General features: G+C 39.9%; 2 protein-coding genes across 2 annotated transcripts in view; both read left to right on the forward strand.

Moving 5' to 3' along the window:
* The first annotated feature begins 6197 nt into the window (after positions 1 to 6197).
* FAM221A (family with sequence similarity 221 member A) lies at positions 6198 to 14126 on the forward strand. The gene is made up of 7 exons (XM_071560928.1): positions 6198 to 6320; positions 7837 to 8010; positions 8478 to 8668; positions 10727 to 10933; positions 11743 to 11853; positions 12192 to 12280; positions 14025 to 14126. The coding sequence occupies exons 1-7, from the start codon at positions 6265 to 6267 to the stop codon at positions 14091 to 14093; spliced, it is 897 nt and encodes a 298-aa protein (XP_071417029.1). The 5' UTR covers positions 6198 to 6264; the 3' UTR covers positions 14094 to 14126.
* Positions 14127 to 19897: 5771 nt separating this feature from the next.
* STK31 (serine/threonine kinase 31) overlaps positions 19898 to 27339 on the forward strand; it is a 32620-nt gene continuing 25178 nt past the window's right edge. Inside the window, 8 exon segments of the mRNA XM_071561252.1 lie at positions 19898 to 19971; positions 20791 to 20887; positions 21732 to 21815; positions 21817 to 21891; positions 24646 to 24715; positions 24718 to 24820; positions 24822 to 24853; positions 26687 to 26858. Of these exon segments, the coding sequence (XP_071417353.1) occupies positions 19898 to 19971; positions 20791 to 20887; positions 21732 to 21815; positions 21817 to 21891; positions 24646 to 24715; positions 24718 to 24820; positions 24822 to 24853; positions 26687 to 26858 (707 nt within the window).

The raw sequence follows: 27339 nt of genomic DNA on the forward strand, positions 1-27339 counted from the left end.
TCTGCTCTGTATTGCAGTTGCAATGCCATGACTTGTGTTCCCCCTTCACCAGCTATCTAGCACAGGACTACTTCCATGACTTCTGTGCTCCAGCAGTGCAGAGGGTGGAAGCCAAGCTTCTCCTTGCTCAACTGCCTTTCCTATTCATAACAGTAGCAAGAACACACCTGCATGTTTCAGCCTGCAGCCTCCTTTACAGGACCTGTGAGAGGTGTGGCAGTTGTGCAATGGCAGGAGGTTGTGTAAAGAACCCAAAGACTTGGGTGAAAAAGAAGCAAGAGAAAGCCTGCAACTTGCCCCAGGTCCAAAATGCTTGATAGTTTCACAGGACTTGGTTGTGTTGCCAAACATTTTTTTTTCAGAGACATATTTAAATAGTATTTCTGCAGTATTGCAGTTTTTATGATGCAGCTATGTATTTCCCATTTCAGACAACATCACAAATCCCTCCCCAAACTGACCTGCTTCAAGTTTTGTAATATGGAATGTTAAGGTTGGTTGTAGACTGGATTGGGTTTGGTGGGGGTTTTTTTGGCTGTTCTTTGGAGGGCACAGGGCTATATAGCCTCTGTTATATAAAGAACTGTTGATCTGGGAGGGATCAGGGAGTGTTTTGGTTTTGTCCTTGAAATCTTCCGGTAAATTATGAGACTGGAATTTTCCAATTTACTTCTGAGTGTTTATCAGCTGATTTCACTAGGTAAGTGTCAGTACTTTCTCTGTCTGTGGATGATTGCTTAATGTAGGTAGGAAAAAAATATTTAAGATCCACTCCCAAACTAAAGTTCTAATGAAGAAAAATGGAAAGAAACGAGTGTGTATTGATTGCTGTCTGAACAGACAGAAGCAGCACAGGTCTCAATACAGCCCTCAAGTTCCACAACCACATAACTGATAGCAAACATTTTGGGAAATTGTCTTTATTTTCTAGTTCTTATTGTTGCTTTTCTCAACTAAATAAATAATTTTGAAATCTCACTGTAGTAACCTTAATGTAATTAAGATGTCCAAGCATTGCCTGACAATTGTGTGTGAAAGAGAAAATGTGCTAAGTGGCTCCATGTTAAAGAACCTTTGGGTTGAATGGATGGACAGATGAACAGACACTCATCTGAAACACTGAGATGGCTTTTAACAAGCTGCCTGTGCACTGTTAGGATCCCGGGAGTTTGCTGATCTGCTTTTAATGCAGTAGTTTTAAAATTAAAGGCACAATGCACAAGGGTATAGAGGTTCATGTATTTAGTGTGGTGAAACATCTGTATCCTTGGTGCCCAGTAATATGTGTCACATTTTGCACAGGTGTCTGCTTTTCCAAGTAACTGCTAAATACTTGTTTTTCATTAACACAATCATTTGAAGAAGCTGGCTAGACAGATTAAAATTCTACTTCAAAATATTTGCTAATGCATGTCTATGATATGTGCAAGTTGCTTAAGGGATCAAGCACTTCCTGTGCATGTACATGTTCTGGGGTTATTTGCTGCCATTGTGGTCTTTGTTCATGGGAATGCCAAAGCAGAGTAAATTTGAGAACAAGATATTTATTTAGAAAAATGATTAAATAAAGTTTAACATCCCAGTTTATTATGTTGTCTTAAAAACCTTTTAATTCCTAAAAATAGTCAAACTAATTGAATAAGCTAAATGTCTAAAAGATTCTTATTTAATTGGTGTGGTACTTTTAAAGGTGATAAAGAATGTCAATTGACATCTTCAACAATTATTCTAAATATCCTTCCTTACCTAATGCCCTTTCATTAGTTTGTACTTTACAAACCAAAGCAGTCTGCTATCTGTGGGATTAAATTTAACATACCTGATAGTATGCCACCTTGAAAGGCAAGAGTGAAATGGGAGACTTCCCCTTATAGCAGTTAAAAAAGTGAATTAGACTTTTTCTGTGCTTCTCATGTGGAAGAGATGGTTATTGGATTGGTTAACTGGGGGCGGTCCCGTGGTGTAATGGTGAGCACGCCGGATTCTGATCACAAGGTCGTGAGTTCGAGTCTCAGTGGAGATCGTACCGAGCAGTTAAATGCCTCCCTGCCATCCGATCCCGTCAGATCTCGGATGCTCAGCAGGGTCAGCCCCGGTTAGTACCGGGTGCTGTGACAGTCCCGAGGACTTCACTGTCACCGTCCAAGCTCGCTCGGCCGTGGCAGATGGACCTTGGGACATAAACGGTGGGGCCAGCTCTGCGCACGCTGTGCCTCACCTAAAAAATCCACTGCGCAGGCTCGAAGGGCACACCCCCTCGTGGGGAAAGCCCTTCCCAAATCTTCGTTCACGAAGTTTGGCCATACATACTTCACTAACTTCAGTTTGTCAGGAATGCATAGGCATTTGTATGTGTTTGAAAATATCATTTAGGTTATTAAGTCCAAGTTAAAAAAGTTCACATTACATACATTCATTGCATCACATCTCTTAAACACCAGTGGCAGGCATGACATGCTGCTGAATTATCTTATCTCTAAGTGATCTTAATTACTACAAATTTCCCAACCGTGTTTGTCAGTACCTCCAGCAAACCCCTTTCATTGTTAATTGGTCCTTGCTTGCACATGAGCTTACACATTCCTTATGACATTCATCAACTGACTCTGGCAGTAGATGTCTAACCATGTTTTGTTTTTCTGGTAACAAAACTGAAGAGAAACATGCTGTCATTTTAAAATACTGTAAGTTAGGATTGATAATACACAAATATTTTTATTGTAACATAATGTATGGTCATGGTTAAAAATTTATAAAAGTGAATATTGCTTGTATTTGCTTTTGAGTATATCAGAATATTGATAACAAATGTGGGCAGAGGAAACAATAAAAACTGTTTCTGTTATTCTTTTTGCCACTTTGTTTTCAGAATAGCTGATTAGATAGTCATTGACCAGATTCATAGAAATAGAATGACTAACTACAATTTCAAAATGATGACTTGAGGTACAAAATATTAAACCATTTTTTCTAAATTATTTATTCTTGCATTGATGAAGTGGCTATCTTCAATTTACATAGGTATTTCACTGAGAATAATTTTATGCACTTGTCAAACTTGTAAGGGTTTCAAAAATGTAAAGGGTCACACATTTCATTGTTAACAGGGGGTGTTGAGATAGACTGTCAACACCCTATGCAGCATTAATCTGTTGCCTTTGATGTGTAGGCAGTACCTTAGGTCTCACAGAGCTGTACTGTAAGTAAGTGTCCATATGTTCAACCCAGTTTGATGTGTTCAGAGATCTTGGGCCAGCAGCATCCGTATGCTACATCGCAACCATAGGAGGTAAAACATGCCATCTGGATTCCTGTTCCTTCTACTTACCTTGTGTCACGGCTTCTTCATGGGAGCAGAAAGCCTTTTTTTTTTCCTGCTATTTAAAATTTTTTGGTAGTTTACCATGGAAAACCTGGTTTGACTGTCTTTCATGAATTTTATTTTGGATGTCTATTAACAATCTCTTAGAAGGGATGATACGTAGGAGAGGGTTTTCTGAATCCAAAATGCATTCCAATACTCATGCTATGACAGTAAAACAGCGTGTGTTTGAAATACCTTTGTTAGCTAAGAACTCCATTTCTTATTTACAAATCTTTTCACCTTTTGTATGTGTTCCCAAGTAAGTCTACAGATCCAGATTTGGATCCAAGCAGATCTTGGGTGGGGTCTTATTAGCTAATAAGACCTGGATGCTAATGAGACCTGAGTGCTAATAAGCTGAACACTGTGCTTCAGTAAACACTTGATATGATCAAATCCAGGAATAAATACTCAGGTTTTGTGGTGGAGGTACAGATAGGACAGATGCATCACAGAATTATTTGATCTCATAGGACAGATGCATCACAAAATTATTTCCTACTCTCAATAGAGAGCCTTCACTAAAAGCTGTCGTATTCAGAAACCTGGCTCTGCTCTCCAAATCCGAACTGTATTTCAGAGGACTGTTTTTAACAAAGATCTTGCACAGATGAGGCACATCAACCCATGACAAAGGAGCTCTGCTCATTCTATGTGAACCAGGCTTGCCAGAGTTCTTTCCAACCCTCCCCCTGCCTTTACTGGCAGTGCTGGGATCTCTGGCACCAGCGAAATGTGCATACAGATAAGGTATCTCAAAGATCTTCAGTTTTGTGTAGCTCCTGTGCAGCAGTGTGTTCCTTGGTATGTTTGAACACCCTGTTTGCAGAGCTGCTGGTCTTGCTTTCAAGGTCCCCTTTTCCCTATCTGTTTCTTTTTCAAAATTTTGGTCACAGAAGGGATTTTCTGTTCCTTGGAGAAACAATCCTGATTTTTTTGTGTGTGATTTTATTTTGCTCTACTGGCTTACTTGAAGATGTATTGACTGCAGTGAGTACTTCTTCCTGTATCTTCTCTGCCTTTGAGTGACCTGTTCATGTTCAGATCTCAGTGTGACAGAATGTGTGTGTTATATTGTAGTGCTGTTTCCTCTGCTGAAATTTCTTATACATGTGGCATAGCCACAGGACAAATGCGCAGACCATATGCCCTATCACCTTATATAGATACTCCAGAGTGTCCATGTTGTTTTGTCTCTCTGGGGGATGCTTTGGAAAAACACTTGTGACATTCCTCTTCACCTTCTGCTTCATTGCTGTCACTTGCCCAGTCCAAAACAATCTGGAGACTTCCCTGAATTGCTGCACTTTTTTTTGCCAGGCAAGTGTCATTATATGGTATGGAAAAAGCTTCTTTTCATGGGTCTCAATTTGATAGTCTGAGGGTTTGTACCTTATACTAGCAAGCAGAGCACAATTTAAATACCAATTTCCTAAAAGCTCAGTAGAAAACTTACTACATCTTTCCTCACATATTTGGTCACTTTGTGGCCAGTGTAGGCAGTTTGTATCAAGGGGAAGTAGCCAATTTACATGGACGGTGCAGTATCAGAAATAGCAGTATGTGGTGTATTCACTGCAGCCCTCAAACACTTCAGAGGAGTTGTTCGAATGCAGAGGCATTGCTTGTGGCACATGGAGAGGAATTGGGAATTGCAGGTTGCCATCTTTGGTCAGGAGTGTTGCCCAAAGTTAGCCTCCTGTTGTCTTGAACTATGAACAAAATACACATTTTATAATGGAACATATATTTTATTTTACAATGAAAAAGTGATGGGGAATTGGTGACCAACCAAAAATACCTGCCATCTCCCCACTAGGAACGTGGTGGTCTGAAATAGCAGCAGCAGCTGAGGACAAGGTGAGTGCAGGGCAGGCACCGTGAGGGCTTGGCTGGGTGGATGTGATGTGCTGTGTAGCTCATGGCACCTGTGATTGTGGGTGCCTTTGTGAGGCCCCTCAGGTGCACAGATCTGCACACACATCTGAGTGTAGATGTGTGTGCCCTGCCCCCGTGCTGCACTCAGGGAGTGTCTCCATCCCGAGGGCATGGGGGTGACTGCCATTCCAAGAGGGGGGTGTGCACCACGCATATCCTGGCCCTGGTATCGAGCCCCTCAAGATTTGAGCTGCAATTTTTTATTGTTGTTAATCATTAGCTATAGTTGAACAGTTATGATAAAGCAATTGCATTGTGAACGTTGTATGCTTCGCTAGTCTTTTGTTTTAAGGAAAAGAGAAGACAATCCCAAAATGAATGGGCTGTCTGGACAAGAGCCACCAGAAGTGAAGTCAGCAGAACTAAAGTAACTGAGGGAAAGGTGATGCTGGCAGTGGGCGAGCGCCACCAACCCACTGACCACCTGCTCAGAGCAGACCCAGACTCAACTGGAGACAACTGTGCCCGTGGACTAATTCGGGGTGGGAGCGAGAGGTATAACCAGCAAATAGGAGTGTAAGTACTAATGAATAAGGAAGTTATGTAATTTGTAACCAAAGAATGCTGATGCCTTTGTTAAAATCTATAAACAGTGTAAAGTTTTGATGACTGGTGAGCCTTTTGTGGGTTACCGCTGATCTCCCTACTTGACGCAAAGTAGCATAAAACACAGAAATACCTCGCCTGGGTGTGGGATTTTGCGCTGCGCGGGGACACGAGCCCGCGTTCGGGAAACATCCTGGTGCGCGCTCGCCGTGCAGCAGATCCCGCAGCTCCATGCACGTTCCCAGTCAGCAGTCGGTGCGGTGCGTGCTGCGGGAGACCCGCCCGCCTGCTCGCGCGGCATCACCCCCCGGCCTTCCCCCCCGGCCCGCCCGGCCTTCCCCCCGGCCCTCCCGCCGCCCTCCCGCTGGCGGGCGGTGCCCGGCGCTGCCGGCGCACTGACGGTGGCTGGGCCGGGCATGGAGCGGCTGCAGGTGGAGGCGGAGGCCGTGGAGGAATACGCGGAGTACCGGCGGTGAGGGACAGGGACGGCGGGGGGTCGCTGGGGCGGTGCCGCATCCCCGCGGCCGGCCCGGGGTCCCTGCCGAGGAGGTGGTCGCGCTCGCCTCGCTCCCTCCTGCAGCCGCTGCTTCGGGGCTTGCGGCGTCCGCGGTGTGTCACATCCACGGCCCGCCGGGCGCTGCCGCGGTCGTAGGTGCCGTGGTCGGTGTGCCCTGGTGAGGGCACGTTGTAAGGGTTGTGGCGGCACTGAAGGAACGCGTCGTCCTTCGCACCCAGGCCCGCCCGGCATTGTGTCTGTGCCAGAGGCTCTGAGAGGCCGCACGGTCTGGCAGAAGGGTTGGAACTCGGTTCTCTTTAATGTGCCTTCCGACCCAAGCCATTCTGTGATAATCTTCCAGCTGCACTGCTCTTTCAGAAAACACGGACTTCTGCAATCATGAGTTCAAGTTTTGCCTTATATAAGCTCCCTGTGCTGCTCTGTGTCCTTATTAATCTTGTCAGAACTCCTCTCGAAAGGCTGAGCAAAAATAAACACGAACAGTCATTGTGTAGAAACGCGATCTTAATTTAGTTTAGGCAAGCCTTGAGTAAAACAGGAGAGGTAGGCACAGTGGTATTTCTTACATAAGATGTGCAGTGATTCAGTGGGCGTTTGCCGGGTTGACATGCAAATGTAAGCGAGGTGTTGGCACATTATTCTGGTGCTGTACAGGACTGGCAATGCACAAATCCACGGAATATTTGACAAAGAATCACCCATTCAGTTTGTTTTAGCACATTGAACAAATAATAACTGAAATATTTACACCATTAATAGACTAACTTTCAGCATAGGTAAGTGCTGCAATTAAGTTGTATTTTACAGATTTTACTTACTGTCATCAATTGTTTCCATAAATTCAGAATTTGGATGCTGCTCTGGAGTTCCAGCTATTCAGTGACCTTGAATTTGAACACAGTGATCACTTAAGCAAGTGGGCCTGTATGAGTTGTGGGATACAACACCCACCAATTTCAGCTACAGAAACTAGCATAGTCTTCCTGCAAGTTAGAAGACACCTTGGATGTATTGTTTGTTACTTTGAGGGCAGTGTGATTTCCTGCTTGTTGTTAAATAGTCTCAAACTAGACTAAGATTAGATCAGCTGATACAAGTCCGCAGTACAGTTATGAAGTGACTTGCCAGAAGTCATTGAAGAAGTCTGAGGTGGAGCTGGCTTGGTGGTCATTGATTTTTCTGCTGTGTGAAAGAGTGCTTGCTAGTTTGCTTTACTAACTTTTCCCTCCTGTTTTACAACGTTGTTTCTCAGTCTGTCAGAGCAATTTTTTTAAAAGAGCATTATTCAAAAAATTTCTCTAAAGCTCAGATACAGTTCTGTTAAATGCATATCACTAGAGCAGTATTATGAAATACAAGGGTTTTTTATTTACAGCAAAAGTACTATTATATATTACTTGAAAAAATACCTGGAGACATCTACTTTTGTGGTCTTCATTTCCTTATGGATCTTTTTACGACACGCTTACAGAATTGTAGGGGATGATGATGGAGGAAAGCTCTTTACTCCTGAGGAATATGAGGAGTACAAAAGAAAGGTACTACCAATTCGCTTACAGAACAGGTTGTATGTGAGCTGGAGATCACCCACTGGCATGGACTGTAAACTTGTGGGACCAGAGACACTGTGCTTTTGTACTCACCGGTAGGTAGCTTTTCTTTTTCCATACCACTGTATGTCTAAAAAGTAGGAAAATGTAAAGCATTTACAGATACATTAATTTAAGGTCTAAGGGTTGAGAAAATAATGTTTTAAATAGTAAGAACTGTTCTTAAATCTAAATCTCAATACATTTTTGAGACTAAAATGATTTTGCAGTCTTCAATAAATTCAGATTTCAGGCATGGATTACTCTAGATCATATTGATTCTGATAGTGCTGTCAAAATGAAACATAAAGATTTATGATATTTATGTAATAAATAGTTGTAAAAGCACCTGATGCTGTGCATGTAATTGAAAATTAACAACAGTAATATAATTGAGGATACTTAAAAACCAAATCTGTGAAGTAAAGTCTAAGCCTTTCAGTTTTCTGATAATTACTAACAAAGTTATATTTCTGATAAATACTAACAAAGTTATAAAAGTTATTATTTTTACCTGTTTTAGGTATAAACAACACAAAACGGACTATGAAGTGCTTCCCAAAGACCGTCCCATTTGTGTGCCTTGTAGAGTGAGACGTTGTCCTTGCCAGGCCTACCACTTTGTCCCTCTGAATGGCACCCAGCCCATCCGCTGTAGGTGCAAACACTTTGCTGATCAGCACAGTGCAGCGCCTGGATATCCATGTAACTCTTGTAAGTTACTGATGGGCTTGCGGCATTCTTTGTTAGGAAGCTCAACAGGAACAGCATGTTAGGAATCTCTGTTCTTCCCAGAGTATGTTAGGTGTATGCTGCACTTGTATTTTGATCCTTGAAGAAGCATGAGAAGTGGGAAGGAAAACATCACCTTCTGCAGGAAGGTTTAGAACAATGTCTTTAGTTTCCACAAGTCCTATGAAGGAGCATAAGTTTCTGAATTATTTGGTTGGTGCTTATGGAGACAGATGCCTGAAGTTAGGCAGTAGGAGAGCACTTTGTCTTCAGTTTGTCACTGCCAGCTGCAATGCATATGAATTTTCTACATGAACTTGGTAGTTTGAGAGAGAGGAGTGTTAATCTGCATTCTTTTATTGCCTAGTTGAATATAATGTTAATTTATTTTTATATCTTCTCTCAGCTCAATGGGAAGAACCACTCTGTTCCCAAATAATACTGTTGTTAGCAGTCTAAAAAAGCAGTTCCTGAGCATACAGATTGTGGGTCCAAAAATGCAAATGGAATGAAGTTTCAAGCAAGAGCTTAGAGAAGGGATTAAAAGGAAGCTTTTTACTTCAGTTGTTTGAGGTTAATGTAATGAAACAGCAGTAATTATTAACCACATAAAAAGCATAAAGATGTTTTAGTCTGAAACCTCAAATTATGTAAGCTGAAGATTTTTTTGCTAGTTCTGTACTGTTACTAAATTTGTTTCATAAAATGTCTCTGTTTTGTACAGAAAAAAAATGTAAACAGCTTTTGCTGGTTGAGAATCGTATCCCACAAAATAAACCACAAATATTTATATGACAAACTTTCACGATTTGCCCTAAGTAGTGTGAAAATCTTAATTGTGCAATTGGGTAATTCAGAGAATCCACAGAACACAGTGTTTTTAACAATAATTTATATTATGCACTTCTTTTAGAGTTTATCAAAAATACAGGAAACATTTGAAGGCTTCACAGATTTCACAGAGAAGTGCCAAGACTTGATTCTGTTTTGGACTTGTGTTGCTTTACTGTAATGGTATCAGCCTGGTTCAGTGTTGATAAATCTAATGTAATAGATAAATTATAATTGAAAATACTGCTGTTGCACTTGATAATATAATATACACTGTATTCTGTGTCCAAACACAGAGTAGAATATAGAGCTCTATTACTAAAGAGTGACAAAAATTATAAGAAAAATCCTTTAACATTCTGAAGAATATGATCTTTGATCATATTATGCAAGACAAAAAAATCTTTCTTGGTGTTCTGCAAAATGAACTATGAGTTGGAAGCAGAGTAATTTGTTTAATGAAACATATGCAAAATCACATCATTGCTCCAGTGGGGCTTTGATGATGGTTTTAGCCTCTAGTTCAGGGCAGATATGTCACTTCACTTCACTCCACTCTGTTTCTGAACGTCATGTGACATTTGTATAACTATTTCAGATACATCCTATGTCTGTGTAAGCTTAAAAACCCCCGTGAAAGTCAGCCTGACATATGCTTGTGTAGAACCCATTTTGTTGTTGCCACAGTCTTTGTTTACTGCTGTGATAATTTTGCTAATTTTAAAACACATTTAAATTGTGAATCATATAATAAATTTTGAAGTTTTTTGGCCATTCACCATTGTCACATGCTGTACACCTTTGGAGACTATACTGCCAACATTCTACTCAGTGTCAGAGTATCTTATCATTTTATTTTCTGTCAGTGGATAGAGAGGAGTGTTATTAATGGCAGTGGACAAAAGTTGCAACATAGAAAATACAGTTAGATATCAGAAAAGAAATGTTTGCTTCAGCACTGATCCAGGCTGCTTAGAGAGGTGGAATCTGCATTTTCAGAGGTACTTGAAACTTGACTGAATGAGACCTTCTGACTGGATGGTCTCTATAATCTAATCTCCACTGTAACACTGTTTGTTATATACATTTTCATATAGCTGGATGCTTTTGTAGTGAAGGAACTCTAGTTTTTCACAAGATCAGTTTGGGGAAATCAACTGCAATGAGATATAAATTGCATTATGATTTCACTCATTTATTTTTTATTAGGTTCCAAGTGTTCAGGCTTTCACAGTTGCTTTACCTGTGCATGTGGTCATCCAACATATGCTCATGAAACAGTTGTGGAAACAAAAGAGGAGCGCTTAGCCCAGGGAAAGCCTGTGGGCCAGGATGTTCCTTATGCTGCCATGGGAGGACTGACTGGTTTTAGTTCTCTAGCAGAAGGCTACTTGAGACTCGATGACAGTGGAATAGGTACGTACAGCCGACCTGAGATGAAGTTTTAATTCTCCACCTAAGTAGTTTTAAAAAGCACTGAATCAAAATAGATTTTCAAAGTTTGAAGACAAACTGGGTCAACAGGAGTAGGACTGTGGACAGATTTTTTTTCCCAGCAGTCCTTTGGTGTGAAGACGTTACTGTGGCCATGTTGTCCAGCCTCCTACAGTGAATTGGTAAATAGCTCTTTATCAACAGTTCTGATGTCCAGCCCTAATGCTTCTGGTTGATATGCAGCATATCCTTTAGAAAGAACTCTGTAACTTCTCTTTTAATCTTTCACATTATATATTTATGTTAATCCTTTGGTCTAATACACCCCAGGTGTTTCTTGGTTATATATTTACAGCATTTTTTTTCAAACTCAAAGGTTAATAGCTGTTCAGCATAAAAAACAAGAGGTAGATCATAGAACAGTCATGTTAGTTGGCCTTGATACTTCTGCTGTTCTGTGATTTTGTGTCATCTAATAATGGACACATTTTGTCCTGGTACTGTTCTATTTATTATTGCCATATAGTCATTGTTTCTTTTTTAAATTCTGTTCTGGTTTCTGGGATTTGTGTGAAGTTTAGAAATTACAATATTACTGTAGTAACTAAAGGAACAAAGCTTTTCATTTCTTTTGAAGCTATGCTTGTACTGCTTTTGTTAACTCAACTTTATGGAGTCTGCACTGAGAGTTGTAGATATGAATCTGTAGCCTTTTTTTGACCCTGTCATGTATATTAGAAGTATATCTTGTGAGGTTAATTATTGTTTTCATTCAACTTATTTTCTAACAGGTGCTGCTTCTGCTGAACTTTTAGAAGCCCCCATTACCAGTGTGGATCATCCATTTCTAAGAGCATTCCAGGGTCCTTCTAGTTCTGCTCAAACCATCTCACAGATAGCAGGTGATGTATAAGATAATTTAATAGAAAATTTTTATTAATTTTATTAATGAATTGAAGGATGCTTAGAGCTAAAATAAAAGTGAAAAGTTAGCATAACATTCACGTACTTGAAATGCTTAGAATAACTGTTTTCTTAATGCTTGTTGTTTGGTCAAGATGTGCTTTTTAACTTACATGGTTTTTTCCTGGTACTTGTTAAAGTTCTGTATTAATGGTGTACTTGCCTGTAAAGATGATTATCATTTTAAATGTGTTTGGCCAAATGAAAAACATGACTAATGGAAATAGCAAATATCCTTAATGAAAAAGGGTGTTTGGTTTTTTGTTTTGGTTTTCAGGTAGTTCAAGTGCCACAGGGGAAATTTCTCATGGAAAACCTACAGAAGATGATGACATGGCTTACTTTGAAAAACGTTATCAAGAGCAGGCAAGTTACTACATTTATTGCCTAATTCAAATACACTTTCACAAGAGGATGTCTAGAAAAAGATACATATATTATTTAAGAGGTATATAAATGTATTGTATAGTTCCTTCTCTTGTTCCTGAGTAAGGACAGCCTTCTTAACATAAAGTTTTAAGTACAGTTATGAACTATTACAGGATTTCAGAGGTCAATCATGTGTGGGATACCATTTACCTTAACTGGGCAGATTTTGATCGAAGTAACTCTCCATTACAGAAAACCAAAATATTTTACTGTGTGACAAAAAAACCAACAAAGCAGACTCACAGAAATCCCCTGTGACATTTAGGACTATGTGTTTGCTACCTCATTTATAAAACTTCATGATGTTTTTTTTAATGAGTGAATAAATTGGGTTAAATCTAGTCTGTCTTTCTTGGATGATCTGTATCACTCCCTTAGTGGTGCCTCCTCCACCCCACTGACTAACTTAAATTTAAATGCCCTGTGGTAATAGGTTACTCACATGCCTAAATACCTATTGTTTTCCCGCATAAGCTCCTTAGCTGCACCATCTGAGCTGAAGTATGTCTTGACTGTTTATGAATTCTTTTCTAAGGCAATGTTGCATAATGGGCTTTTAAAATCTAAACTACTGTTGTGCTTGGTGCTTGCAACAAGGTGGTTGTTGAAGAGAAAGCTGCTGTAGCTTTGTGAAATGTTAAGTGGTTCTCTTTATTTTGGAAATAATCACAAAATATGGATGGTCCAATGTTAAAAGTTTTATATCAATACATAGAAAACATGTTACTATCAAAACCAAATTCCTCCATTTCTTTCCCTCCCCCCCCCCCCCCGCCCCCCGATTTTATTTTCTTTGCAAAAAGTAGTAGGAATTTCAGCTACAAAACTCAAGCCTCCAAATGTTTTAAAAATCAGCTCCAGTGTAGACCAACAACAGGATTGCTTAGCAGTGAGTTCTTTTGTAGGGACATCCCAATGAAGAATGAGGCCTTGTTTCCCTTTGACATTATTTTATGGAGGTGAAACCACGTTAAATTTCTTTTCTCTTGCATTTTTGATTGCAGCATGATATATTAAATGCAAAAGTCCATGCATCCCTTTTATTTAATTACTCTAAACATAATTTCATGCATTAATGTAACAATACTTGAGAGCAACTGTTGCTTCTAAAACCAACAGATATATTTGTTTGGATTAGTAACCTTACTACAAAATGACAGAGTTCAATGTATATGTGTTGGTAAATCATACCATGCTACCGTGTAGAAAAAATATCTCTTGAGGGAAAGTCATGACCATCTGGGACAGTGAGGAGACACTGAGATGGAGGTTTAGCCTTTACCTCAGCACCATTCCTGTGTGACTTTGTGCATGCTGTTTCATCTAACTGTGCCTGTTAGACATCTGTAATAAAACTGCTTTACCTTTCATTGACATGAAGATAACCCCATAAACATTTGTGAGCTACACTGGTGTTGAGGGATACTTAGGTACTTAGATTACCATTATCAGAGATAAGGCAGCCCTGGTTTGAATGTGGGAGGAGCAGCAGAGCTATGGAAGTGCCGCTTTGTCCAAACATAGGGTGCAAACATAAGCAATGTGAGGTTGGGCTAGTAATGCTCTGTAGTTCTCTTCACTGCGTGTACTGCTCTTGTAAATTTGTGACTGGATGTAACAATTCCATACTGCATTGTTAACTTACTTGAAAATTAATGCTTGATGTTTTTTCTTGTTACAGCTAAAAATGGAAAAAGCTGCTAAACGGAGAGGGAAAAGTCCACTGCCATCAAAGAAGCCATGTGATTAATAAATAAATATTTATTATTTGTCACACTATTCACCATTGTATTGAGTATTTTTCTCAGTGCCTACCTGCATACTTGTGTTTAGGCATCTATTTATTCTGTTGTTTTGTTCATTTGCTGAAATTAATTTTAATTATGTTGTTGTAATGAAATGGATTCTTTAATTGATATATTTCTAATTTCCAGAACAGATATTTCTTTGAGAATGGGAAATCATATGTAGAGAGTTGCAGAACTGTTATTTAATGTCTAAGAGAATAACCAGGTTTTTAAATAGGAGGTTGTCGGAGGGCAAAGAAAATATATATCTTATTCTTAGACTTCTATGACACATTTTCTCTATTTGTGGAGTCCTTTGAACTCATCTTGTTCATGGATTTTTACTTGGTGAGATTTGTTCTTTTAATATTGACATTTGAGTATTTTCTTCAGCTTTTTTCCCTTTCTGTTGGTTTCACCACCTTTACAAAATTCAGGCATACCCATCTTCTCTCACACTTCTCTAGGCCCTGTTCTTGCCATCATGAAAATATTTTTTTTCACTTGTGATGTTCTGTACACTTATAAACCCATTTCCACACTTCTGAGCTACTTGAAGGGATCTTGCTTGTGTACTTTATCCCAGATTTCTCTGGGGGTACCATTTTGCTAGTTCTGTTTGTCTGTTACTGTCCATAACAACTATTACAATAAACTTCTGAAAACAGGTGGAAATGGGTATGTTATTTATTGCATGTAAACAAATAATTGTATAGTGTTTGATACAAACTTTTTTATCCAGCAGATTCATCATGTCTAATCCAACACAGACTGAGTCACTTGAAAGAGATGTACTTTTGTATTCTTTATCCATATACACAGCTGTGGCAGCATATGTTGTATTAAGGTAGTGGACAAGAAAATATAAAATTTGGTGACTTTGTGTGGTGATTTAATTCTGCAAAGCAGCATAGCAAGAACTTGGTACAGAATAACTGGCAGAGGGTGCAGTTTAGGAGGCAAAAGCAGAACCTAAGCTAACTTAGTCTCCTTTGAAAACAGAGGTCTAAGTAAGTTTGTCCTTAAAAATACTTGAAGATGTCTCTTGTACTGGAGACTTTACAGGTGGTGCGTGTGTACTGAGACTTTGCAGCAAGAATTGGGAGAAGCTTACAAATCTTTGTTTCCCATCGGACAGAAAGCCTCTGTGTGCCTGATAGACAAAGGAAAAGAGGTGAGATTGAAGGCACTTGGTGCAGGGCAACTTGCTTTTTTGTACAGATATCAGCTGTCATAGGGAAAGAGAGTTCTTGGGAGTGGATGTGGGTCATAGAGTGAGTGATGAAGACACCTGAAATCTAAGTGAGATGCGAATGGAAGGCTCAGTTGCTGAAATTCAAAGATTTAAGAGAGCTATTTGCCTTAATTCTGTCTTACACTGCTACAGATGCCAATCAAAGAGGCTAATCTGTTACTTTAATTTAAATCCATAACATGTCAACGTGTCTAATTAATGTTTTAAAAGTACCTTTACCGTTAAATTTTACACAGTTACATGTTGCTTTAACCTAGTAAATGAAAATACTATTTTGAGCTCCCTCTTCTGGCCCTGGCAAGCAATGAGTTCTACACATCTGTTTGGTCTTGTGAGTAAATGGCGTTATCATCATGGAATCACAAGGAAAAAACCCAAATATAAATAACATTGGTTTAAAAAAATACAGAAAATATTATTTCAGTTTTCAGAGATATTATTACAAACTTAATAGTGAAAGTTTCTAGTTGTGTACTTATCCCTATGACTATATCCACTAGGAAATGCAGTTCTGGAAATGTGTGTTTCAGAGATGACCTTTCTCACAGAGAAATATTGTTAGAGACAGAGGTTTTAATAGTCACAATAGACTTATATTTTGTATTCTTTTTTATACTGATAATGTTTAGAAAATATTATGCTCTCTTTGACATTATGAGTTGAAAATATTTGTCAGTTTTAAATATTAACTCTGCCGAATTCAGTCCTACTGAGCTGTACTTTGATCATCATGAACTAGTTTTGTTAAAGTAACCAGAAAAAAAAATCTGCACTTAAACTTACTTAATGTTTCCTCTTAAATGATATGAAAAAATTATTACATTTATTTTATGGTATTTCTTTTCAGTTGGAAAGGAGGTTGGATCATAAAATTATCAACTGTATTTAAATACTGCTTAGGAGTTCTGACCACTTTTCCCTCATGTTGATGATGTCCAAAGAAAAGAAACTTGGTTTCCTTACTAGAAGGCATGCTTTTGGCTTCTTGGTATTCACATAATATGTTTTGCTGAAATTTTATTTATAGCTGTACATGAAAAAAACAGATACAATGTATCTCAATATTTCTGTCTGTGAAAAATGGACACTGATGTCATGTCTTAAGTGAAATTTCAATTTATCCTAAAAAAAAAATTTTGTAGGATCCAAACTGTAATCTTCGATTCTACTGAAAAATCTCTTTGTAAGTATACAACGGAATTTTTTTTAAGTATAAAAGCAGAGACCAAATGCTAATGTGATGGTCATTAACAGGGGTCATTACATAAAGAGCTCATTTTAACAGGTACTCATTGATGGTTTTTTTCCTGAGAGCAGCCATGAACTTTGAACAAAGTATCATGGAACAGATAAGTTACCATTTATCTGTATGATTTATTGGTGAGTGTATATCCGTTGTTCAGCTAGACACATTAACTGTTTCTGACCCTAATCCAAAGAATCAGGCATGACGGAAAGGGTTTTTTGTTATACACAGGACTTCTATAAGCTGTTAAAGCCTAATTGCATAGATCTTGGGCAAAGCTTAAGCATATCTCATTTTTAAAATACCTGGCTCTCAAATCAATATTTTGCCATTATTATAGGACTCCTAGAGTGCAGAACAGCTTTTCCCCACTAGTTTTAGTCATCCTACGTAAAGGCTTAGATGTATCTTGGCTATTTTTGATAGCGGACATGGGTCAGTGATCCTAAGTGGAGGGCAAGGAGCTCCTTCCCATTCTGTGTGTTTCTGATACTAAATATAAACCATGTCTGTCTGTCTCAGGCTCGGGAGGAAGGGGAATGTGATGTGTGAATTCACAACCAGTAAGGGCTCCTGTGCAGAGTTACTTTGTCAAGCTGTCAGTGTCTTTGCAGCATGCTGTGCATATTAAAGAGTTGACAGGTCTTGTGGCTGTACATCCCTGGAGCCTCTCTCTAGAGGTGGTTTGTAGCCACGTGGCCTAAGAAAAAAGAGATACCTTTGTAGATAGTGATAGTATTTGTTCTTAGCACAAATATAATTAAAAACAACAACAAAGGTTTTCCAGTTTAAAAGACCTTGCACAGGTGTACCTGTTGTGTTTTTTTGTTTGTTTTTTTTTTTTTTTTTGTAACTAAATATATTGCTTTTACCTGGAAGCCCACTCCTGCTTTGCTTTGGAGTCTTTAGCATTTGTCTTCTGGTGGAGTGAGTTGCTACTTGCTTCACACTGGTTTTGCATTCACTGTACCCAGGCTGTCTGGGGCATCCCCTAATCCCATGGGCTCCTTCAGTTACCTCCCAGGGAAGGTTCCAGGCTGAACCACATGTTGCCTGTGTAACCCTGTGTTGTGGGCAGAGTGGGCGCTTCAGACAAAATTTAGTAGAGAAGACCTCCCACTGAGTCTCAAGGTGCAGAAAGGACCCCCTTGCTTTCTGAACTCATCAGAGAGGAATCTAGTTGGGGCTGGATTCAATCTCAGTCCCAGACTTTGTCAACATTTTATGTCTAAACAATTATACAGGCATAATTGAAGCTTTGTATACCTTTGTCCTGCAGAATTAAGGATGGCAAACCAGATATATTTATAAAAAAATTATTTATTGTGATAAGGATTCAACTAAAATAATCAGAATTATTTACTGCACAATATAAAAGCTATAACTAGTAGTATAGTATCGTGCACTACTTTGAAACAATGTTGAAGTAATTATATTGAAGCAATTATATTAAAGCTAGAAAAGACAATTATTAAGTAGACATAGTGGTTATACTCACCCATACCAATGACCACGGGCAAATCTCTTGCTCAGCCTTGAAGAGTAACCTTGAGGGGCATTCCCACTCAAGGGAAGAATCTCCACAGACACTCCAAGAAGGAGGTATGTTAGAAGACCCTGCCATTAAAAAGTGGGACTGGGCTTTCAAAGTGTAAAGTGATTGACTGTCAACCAGATGTCTCCAGGCCAGCTGTGTCAGCTCAGCAGATTTAGATAATGTCCTAGTTCAGCAGGTGGGACCAGTTAACACTGTGTGGGGGTGATCAAAGCTGTGTATTCTACCCCCTCTATTCATTTCCCAAGGACAATGGACCCTTAGCAGCAGCTGCCCAGGGAGTCATTAGCATCTAATGGCTGCTAATGGGCCATCCACAGTTCAGGGATACCCCATGACTCCAGAGTTAATCACCCATTGTGTGAGTCCCCGCCCTGGGAGAGGGACTGGGTGCTCCCTGAGGAGTGGTGGGTAAGAAGACCTCGGGAACCACTTGTCGGATCCAGAGGAGCAGCAGGACCTTGACAGGAGGAGACCACCACTCTCGACCAGACTACAGCCATCACCTGCACCAACAGGTTTCTCACTTCCTTTTGCTTTGGACTTGGGGGAACCACACGGGTCTCAGCACAAGGCCTAACAAACCCCTTTGGGTTTGTGCCCCAGGACATTGAGTTATACTGCTGGGTTTTGTGAGTTGAAAGCAATTTCTCTTTGTTTCAGTGTATTTATGGTATTATCTTTCATTAAACTGTAACTGACTTATAATCTCTCTTGTGGTGGGTCCATTTCTCCTGCCGGTTTATCTTTAAACCAGCACAGATAAATTGCAATAGTATCAGTTGTTTGTTCCTTTATCAGGCACTTTACTAGCTCTGCCACATCTTTACCTCATTGTTAGGATGTTTAACTTTGGGGTTGATGAGTCAGACTGGTTTGGGCATTATTCAACACGAAAAGCAGCACAGATAGCTTTGCTAACAGGACGTTTTTTGAGTTGGTTTACCCCATTCCAGACAGAGCATCCTGCTACACACTGGCTGAGCACATTCCAAGGGCAGGGAGAAGGGCTGGGGAGAAATGCCAGGTGAGGTGATGGAGGAGCAGGATTCCCCTAAGCTGTGAACCTGTGGCATGTTCAGAGCAGGGACAAGCCATGTGTGCCTACAAGACCTGGGAAGGAGACCTTGCTGTCTCTGTTGACTGTGGATGTCTTGTGATGTTTCAGAATCTGTTGTCATGGATAGAGACATGGACCAAGACAAAGGTAAAGTGGGGTGTTTTTTGAAACAAACAAGTATGTAATCTAATGCTTGAGAATATTTTTTTTATTTCCCTCAAGTTGAAGGTGTTCATGTAATCACAGAATGGTTTATGTTGGAAGGACCCTTAAAGATTATCTAGTTCCAACCCCCCTGTCATGGGCAAGGACACTTTCCACTAGACCATATTGCTCAAAGCCACACCCAGCCTGGTCTTGAATGCTTCCATGTTATGGGGTGCCACGTTGAAGCAGCTGCAACACTTTGGGCACAGGTTAATTCAGAAAATGAGTTGATTTTAACTAAGATGTTTAATCTTAAAAAAATTGATGGCTAAAACATCTGCTGTTGACTGAAGAATACTGTAGGAGGCAGCTGGAATCCTGTTGAGGGTGGATCTCCCATTCTAAAAGTATCAATTTTTGTGTAGATGTGTAGGACGATGTTGGTGGGGGAGGTGGAGAGAAAAAGTGAAAAACCTCAAACAATGTTTATGTTTAATGTAGGGGATGCAGCAAGAAGAGGGGACAATCCAGAAGGAGTACCATAGCTTGCCTTTCCTGTTTGGTCTGCTGGATAATCTGTGTGTACATGTGGGTCAACATCTGTGTAGCTTTGAGCAGTTGGTAGAGGTAATGCTCCTTGTCATGTTCCCCACAGGAGTTTGGGAAGGGGGATCAAACTCTACAGATTCTTTTTATGGAATAGCTTTTTATAATAAGGGGGGGTTTAGATGTAATAGACATAGGTAATTCTACTCCTGGCATTCTGAAACTGTTTCAGTGTTTTATTTAATATATGATTTATGTAATATTCAAAAGTCAGCAGTGTGCTAAGGTTAACAAAATGTTTGGCTGCACAAGTTTATTCTTTCCAGCTCTGAGCTCTGGGTCCTTTCCTTTGAGTTATGAGTAGAATGGTGTCTACCCAAAGCCATGTTACTAGAATTGCCCTAGTTTTCCAGTAGTTCAGATACCAAGCTGTAACTGGAAAACTGCTTCTCTCAGCCAAACAAAAACCCAAGTCTTGCTTGTAAAGAGAACAAGGGCTGTGACAGAGCTGTTTTCTCCTTTTATTAAGAAGAGAAAGAATAGAGATACCACAGGATCGGTAAGTAAGTTCTACAGAAGGCTAGCTGGTAATTAAATTGTTAAAATTGTTCACTGCAAAGTATTTCTCTGAGGTACATTACCTGCCCTGATCTGTTTCATTAATTCTTGGAAGAAAATGAGAGCAGGTTTTCAAATGCACCTAAAATCACAAAGACTGAGAGCTTGAGGTGGGGCATTACTTGTCTCAACAGCTGTGTGACTGTTTTGATTTAATTTTTGGCTGTTATAAGCCATTAAGCATCTATTAAAAATGACAGTTAATAACTTTTATGCTCTCTCCACACTTTGAGTATCAGTAGATGTAATGAGCTTTTGAAAATAAGTTGTTCACTGATGGAAACTTGTTATTGGACTAATACAGTTTTTGGCAAATCTGATTTTAATATGGTAAATAGTTTGTGTACATGTAGAGATTGTTTTTCACCTGGATATGAAACCTGTAATTCTATGCGACCACTATTTGAGGTATTTTCTTTGTCTTTGATTATGCTGTGAGTTATATTCTCTAAGTTTTCCTTAAGAACTATTGGCTGTCCTAAAGAAAATACTTATTTTGTGTGAGCAGTCTTGCTGGACTTTACACTTCAGTAAAATTATGGAAACCTTGTTTTGTTTGTTTTAACATTCAGGAAATATAAAAATAAGGTAATATACAGAATGTTGAATTCTCTTTCTTTGTCCAGTAAACATTGTATGTTTTTCTTTAACAAGAGAGCAATGTTTTTTTTTTTTTGAGAAGTTGTTCTTTTCTCCATCTCAAGGACATATTTAGTAGCAGTTCTATGACAAGTATACAAAGAGTGATGGCAGCTTTTGGTACTGATTGAAATGACCTGAAAGAGCTGCTAATCAGCATTTGGAGACTGACACAGAGGGGTAATAATTCCTATTTAAAATGGTCATTTCTAGACAGGCTGTTTGACAGGGGAACATTAGGTTACATATCTGGCCATGAAGATTGTCTTCTATATTGCTTCATAGTTGTAGTCATTAGAGAAAAAAATTGCCAGCAGAGGTCTGGTTTGTTACTTAAAGTTTTGTCAGTCAGATTTAAGACAGGTGTCAGTGTAAGAGATTTCTCTAACTCAGTTCCTTCCTTTGAAGCATAGCTGGGCTTAGTACAGAAGATTCCAGTCTCTGCAGCATGCTTATATTATAGTAGTTGTCAGTGCACATTTCTATAGGAGGTTTTCATAACCTCTGCTGATTTACATTTTATCTTATTGTGCAGTGTCAGGTGTTGTACAGTGATTGTGGAAAACCTTAAATTTTGAATACACCAAACATAGGTAAAATTTCACCAAACTTGCAATGTTTGCAGTGTTGATGAGAAGTCCAGACTCTGGGCCCTGCAGAAACCAGCTGATCAGAACTTAAACATGTGTGACCAGGTGAGTAACAAACTTTATATAATTTAGATTTTTTGAACTGTAGCAGATACTGCCAAATACCAGCACAGTGTTCCCTGGAGTTGTCTGTTTAACTGTGAAGGCAGGGCATGCTGGGTAGGACTGTCTAATCTGTTGCTGTGAACCTACTCTAGAAATTAAATAGTTTTGTCAAAAGTAGTTCAGGTTGTGCAGGGGAGGTGTTTTTTAGAGTACGCTTTTGCCATCTTCAGCGCCTCAGGTCTATTTCTGTCTGACCCAAGTTCTTTCTGGCACTAAGGAAACAAAGTACCTCTATTTCTTTCCCTTTAGTTGAAAAGCATACCTCCCTTGGTCACAGAACCTGTGATAAATTCACTTATGTCTGTAAGCTGCTTGAATGCCTTAGTACTGTGCAAACTTTTGATCAAGAGAGAAAATAGCAGGAAAGAGTAGGAACCCTGTTGTTCCTCGCCAGCACTGAACACGAAAGGCTCAGGAGCTCACGGCAACAGGACTGGTAAAAGCTGTGAGCCATTCTGAGTGGCACTGGTGACCCTTAGATAAGCTTTACTGGTGAAGGTCTCGTTTTCTGGGACACCTTTTACAGCCCTCACAGCATGCCCCTTCAAGGATTGTCACTGGCACTACCGGTGCTTCACTATCCTGTGGCTTGGGAGCAGATGTTGCTGGAGGAGGTGGAGGCAGAAAGCATCTGTCCAGCTTGCCTTGTCTATCTGTCTATCATATAAAAGAGATCCCAAGAGCCCTTGTGCATGGCCTCATCCCTGTGGTCCTATTGACATTGCTAAATGTGATTTCTTAAGACAGATGAAAATCTCTGTTGTCAATTCCCTGCAGTTTTATGTTGGCTTTTGTGTTAGTTTTGGGGTTTTTAAAATAATAGTTCTTACTGATTGAACTGAAGCTTTATTTGCTTTCTCTGTGTAGCTCCCCTGACCCTACACCTTGCCTTCTTAATTTTCAACAGAAACAACTTGTTTTCAGAAATGCTGTGGAAAAAAGAAAACCCTGACAATGAAAGATAACTTTCTCCCAAATGTCTTGCAAAGATCTTGAGTACATGCCCCAGTCTTTCAAAACTCTTTGTCTTTGATGAAATTGGTATCTGCCAATTCTGGCATTTCCTAATTTCTAAATTAATAGTTTCAGTAAAGTAGGTTTCTATTAGGCAGGTACACATAATACTTCATGTTTTGCTGTGTTCTATGTAATCTTCTGGATCACTCATTGAAAAGCTAATAATGTAATAATTCAACTTTTTTTGGTTATCTTGTATAATACTGTTAAATAGTTGGCCTATTGTCCTCCAAAATAATTGGAATAACCCAGTTGCCAACTTCTGGACAACTGGACTTCAGCAAAGCCTTTGACACTCTCTCCCATAACATACTCCTGGAAAGGCTGGCAGCCCACGGCTTGGACAGGGACACTCTCAGCTGGGTTAGGAACTGGCTGGATGGCTGGCCCAGAGAGTGGTAGTGCTGCATCCAGCTGGCAGCCGGACACCAGTGATGTCCCCCAGGGATGAGTGTTGGGCCCAGTTTTGTTTAACATTCTTATTGATTATTTAGATGAGGGGATTGAGTCCATCATCAGCAAATTTGCTGATGACACCAAGTTGGGAGGGAGTGCCAACCGGCTGGAAGGCAGGAGGACTCTGCAGAGAGACCTGGGTAGGCTGGATAGATGGTCTGATTCCAGTGGGATGAAGTTTGACAAAGCCAAGTGCCGGGTCCTGCACTTTGGCCACAACAACCCCCTGCAGTGCTACAGGCTGAGCACAGAGTGGCTGGAGAGAGCCAGGCAGAAAGGGACCTGGGGGTTTGGATTGACAGAAAGCTGAACATGAGCCTGCAATGTGTCCAGGTGGCCAAGAAGGCCAATGGGATCCTGGCCTGCATCAAGAATAGTGTGGACCAGCAGGACCAGGGCAGTGATCCTTCCCCTGTACTCTGCGTTGGTGAGGCCACACCTTGAGTGTTGTGTTCAGTTCTGGGCCCCTCAGTTCAGGAAAGATACTGGAGTGGGTTCAGAGAAGAGCAACGAGGCTGGTGAAGGGACTTGAGCAGAAGTCCTATGAGGAGAGGCTGAGGGAGCTGGGGTTGTTTAGTCTGAGGGGTGACCTTGTCACTCTCTACAGCACCCTGATAGGGAGTTGTAGCCAGATGGGGGTTGGTCTCTTCTCCCAGGCAACCAGCTAAAGAACAAGAAAGCATGGGATTAAGCTCTGCCAGGGGAGGTTTAGATTGGATATTAGAAAGAAATTCTTTACAGAAAGAGTAATAGGCATTGGAATGGCCTGCCCAGAGAGGTGGTGGATTCTCTGTCCCTGGAGGTTTTTAAAATGAGACTGGATGTGCCACTTTGTTCCATGATCTGCTAATCACGGTGGTGTTGGTTCAATGGTTGGACTTGATTTTGGAGGTTGCTTCCAACCCAGCTGATTCTATGATTCTATTGAGAGCTTGGACTTCTGTCACCTCTGATACTGAATTCTTCAAGGCTGAACATTGAGGGGGAACTATTGTATTGAAGTTGAGTTTGACATTGACAGTGATTAGGTCAGGCACAGTTGTAGCTATACAAAAAAAGGCATTGTTTCAGAATAAATGTGTTATACATAAGATTCACCTGTGCAGCAATTTGGGTTTCAGTTCTAAACATGTCATCTTTTTCTCAGAAGAAAAATGGTGGATTTTGGCTAAAATTTTTCAGAGTTTTAGTACATAACTTCCTTGTCTTTTTATTTTAGAGAGTAAGAAGTTCTTGAGCAACATTGCTTTTGAAAAAGAAATAAAAATACATCACAAAGCTGAGCATAAAGATTGTTGCCCAGGCAGAATACAAAAAAAATAGATATTGGAGGAGAGGTGGTCAAGTAAGCGTTTGTTAAAAAATGCACATCCCCAGGAAACACTAAAGATGGTGAAGAAAAAAGTAGCTGTCACACAAAACCAACAATGTAAGACAAAAGCTTCAGTTCTACAGTAGACAAACAGGTCTGATCAAAAGCTGTAGAGCACCCAAAGAGGATGTTCTGACCAAGTAACTAGTAGCACAGGGAATCAGAATTTTACTGGAAACCACAGATTTGTCCCAAAGTAATCCTGTGGAATGTCACAGGGCACTTGGGATGAGTGATTTGATTGGTTTAGTTGCTGGGATGAGAGTATATGGGAAGATGGAAGCCAGTATTGAAAATGCAAACTTAAATTCCTCTCTTTTCAGCATCAGGTAGCACTGATACTCAATGGAAGGGAAATACATGCGAATATGTGTGCATGCTGTGGTGGTGGGTATTAGAACATCAATCTAAAGAAAACTATGCATTGCTGGTTGTAAAGCTTGCTCTTCCTCATTTCATTTTGAGAGACAGACTGTTCTTATGTACCTTAATGCAAGATTTTGAAAAGAAGGAAGGGGTGGGTAGCAGCTTCTAAGTAGAGAAGATACCAGAAAGCTTAGCTGAAAGTGAAGGTTGTGGGACACCCAGCCTGTAAGCAGATTTTGCAGTGATAGACAAGGCAGTGTTGCTTATTTTAGCATCTGTGTAACTCCCATGGGCTTGTCCTTGAGGTTTTTGTAGGTATCCCCTCTTTATTTATTAAAAATTCACTGGACACAAATATGGATAGTAAAAGTACCTAGCAGGACAGACATATTATGATGATTTATTTGTGTGGGAATGTAACAATGTGTGCTTCTAAGAAATAAAGCCAGCAATCACAGTTTGAAGTAAGCTTTAGGGGATAACGGTTTGTCTGCAGCTTGTAATTACATTGACAAGAGGTGGTGGTAAGTTGACAGATATAGTTGTTGTCAGAAATCTTTTTAAAGAGACTTGTCCTGCAGTTGCTAGGATTGCCATGGCAACAGGCTGCTGAGGAAAATGTTTGTGGGTGGGAAGAACGTTACTTGGCATTCAGAAAGTTGAGATGGTGTAAGAAGTATAATGTTCTCCAAAAAACTTATTTAGAATTTGATAGTGTTTCATAATTTGAACTTCTTTAACATTTTAATGAATCACCTGAGGCCACGCCCTCCCACATACCTGCACAGTATCCAAGTCTGTTTTACAGTTAGATCATTCAGGTAAATTTATGCTGCTAACATATACAAAATAAGGTGTTCGAAATTTTCTAACTTTATAGCAAAGTATCTCATCCTGAATTATTTTGACACTCTGATCTGCCTTGTTTTTTGAGTTACAGATATGCTGTGAATCTCATTTTAAAAAAGGAAGAGGGCTTTTTTTCTTTTTGGGACACAGTGTTGAGATACCTTTGTGAGTAAAACTGTGCTGACTGGCCTGAGCAAGCGGCAGCCAGGAGCTTCTTTAGTCCATTGCTGTATGTTTTGCACATCATGGGCATTTTTGGGATGGTATGCCTGGGAAGGAAACAAGCTGGTATGTAATCAAAGCCATGCAGGTAAGGATGGAGTTGATGTGGGACCTAGCGGAGATTTGATAGTGTATTGTTGCAGTACTTGGAGGCAGTTGGCTTTACATCACTCTTCTTTGTTACAAAACCGGCTTTTAAAGTGTAGATCCCAACACTAAGGCCAAAGTGCTTTGATTTATTTAAAAGATAAGAGATTTGAGTTACAATGGACCTTGATCTTTTTAGGTCTTGAATTCTAAGTGTGTATTGTATTGATGTAAGTGTATTGTAAGATGGGGTTTTGGATGGAAAAGGCTTTTGAGTAGTGATGGGAAAACATACAAAGGACTGCCTGCAAATTATGTAATTTTAAAAATTAATTCATCTTAATTTTTAAAAGGAGAATATTCTAGCTTCTTCCTCAATGCCAGATAGCAGCTCGGCGCAATTAAGATCAGATCAGATGACGTGCAAAGAGAAACAAGTTCTCAGAAGGGAAAATGTAAATCTCTTGCAGAGGTAGAAGGAACCAGAACTGAAGGTTCGAGAGCGGAAATGTGAACTTCAGGTATGTGGAAATGCAAAGTGGATACTTCTCATTGCAAACGTGTTTCTGACAATGCTTCTGTCTTATGGTTTCATCATCCTGCAGTTCAATTGGGAACTGTTCTCTGGAATATAGAAGGATTAAACAGGTTGAGTCTTGTCCTGCCCTGGTGCAGGGAGATCCTATCAATATGTGTTAATGCAGATTCTTCAATCCAGGCTGGACCTGAGCTCCCCTTGGTGTGTGTGCTGGCTTGCCCGCCCACTTGAAGCAACTTCTGGTTTGCATGTAGGTGTTCAGTTTAACCACTTCCTGATTAAAAACTTGATTTGTGTGTAAGGATGTAATCTTTGTGTGGTTTTTTTTCTTTTTCTCACTTAGACAGAAAAACAGCATTCCATTTGCTAGGCTGAAAATTCCTAAGCATCGTGGAATCATAGCAACTGTGGAATTTTAGAACTGCATAAAAATGAGTATTTCCTTAACTGCTGCTTAATAGAAAGGATGCTTATGTTTCTT

The sequence above is a fragment of the Pithys albifrons genome, chromosome 7, assembly GCF_047495875.1.
Source record: "Pithys albifrons albifrons isolate INPA30051 chromosome 7, PitAlb_v1, whole genome shotgun sequence".
NCBI lineage: Eukaryota > Metazoa > Chordata > Aves > Passeriformes > Thamnophilidae > Pithys > Pithys albifrons.

Coding starts and splice junctions, on each gene's coding strand:
- FAM221A (XM_071560928.1), top strand. CDS start 6,265: ATGGAGCGGCTGCAGGTGGAGGCGGAGGCCGTGGAGGAATACGCGGAG. Junction 6,321..7,836: donor GAATACGCGGAGTACCGGCG/GTGAGGGACAGG, acceptor ACACGCTTACAG/AATTGTAGGGGATGATGATG. Junction 8,669..10,726: donor TGGATATCCATGTAACTCTT/GTAAGTTACTGA, acceptor ATTTTTTATTAG/GTTCCAAGTGTTCAGGCTTT.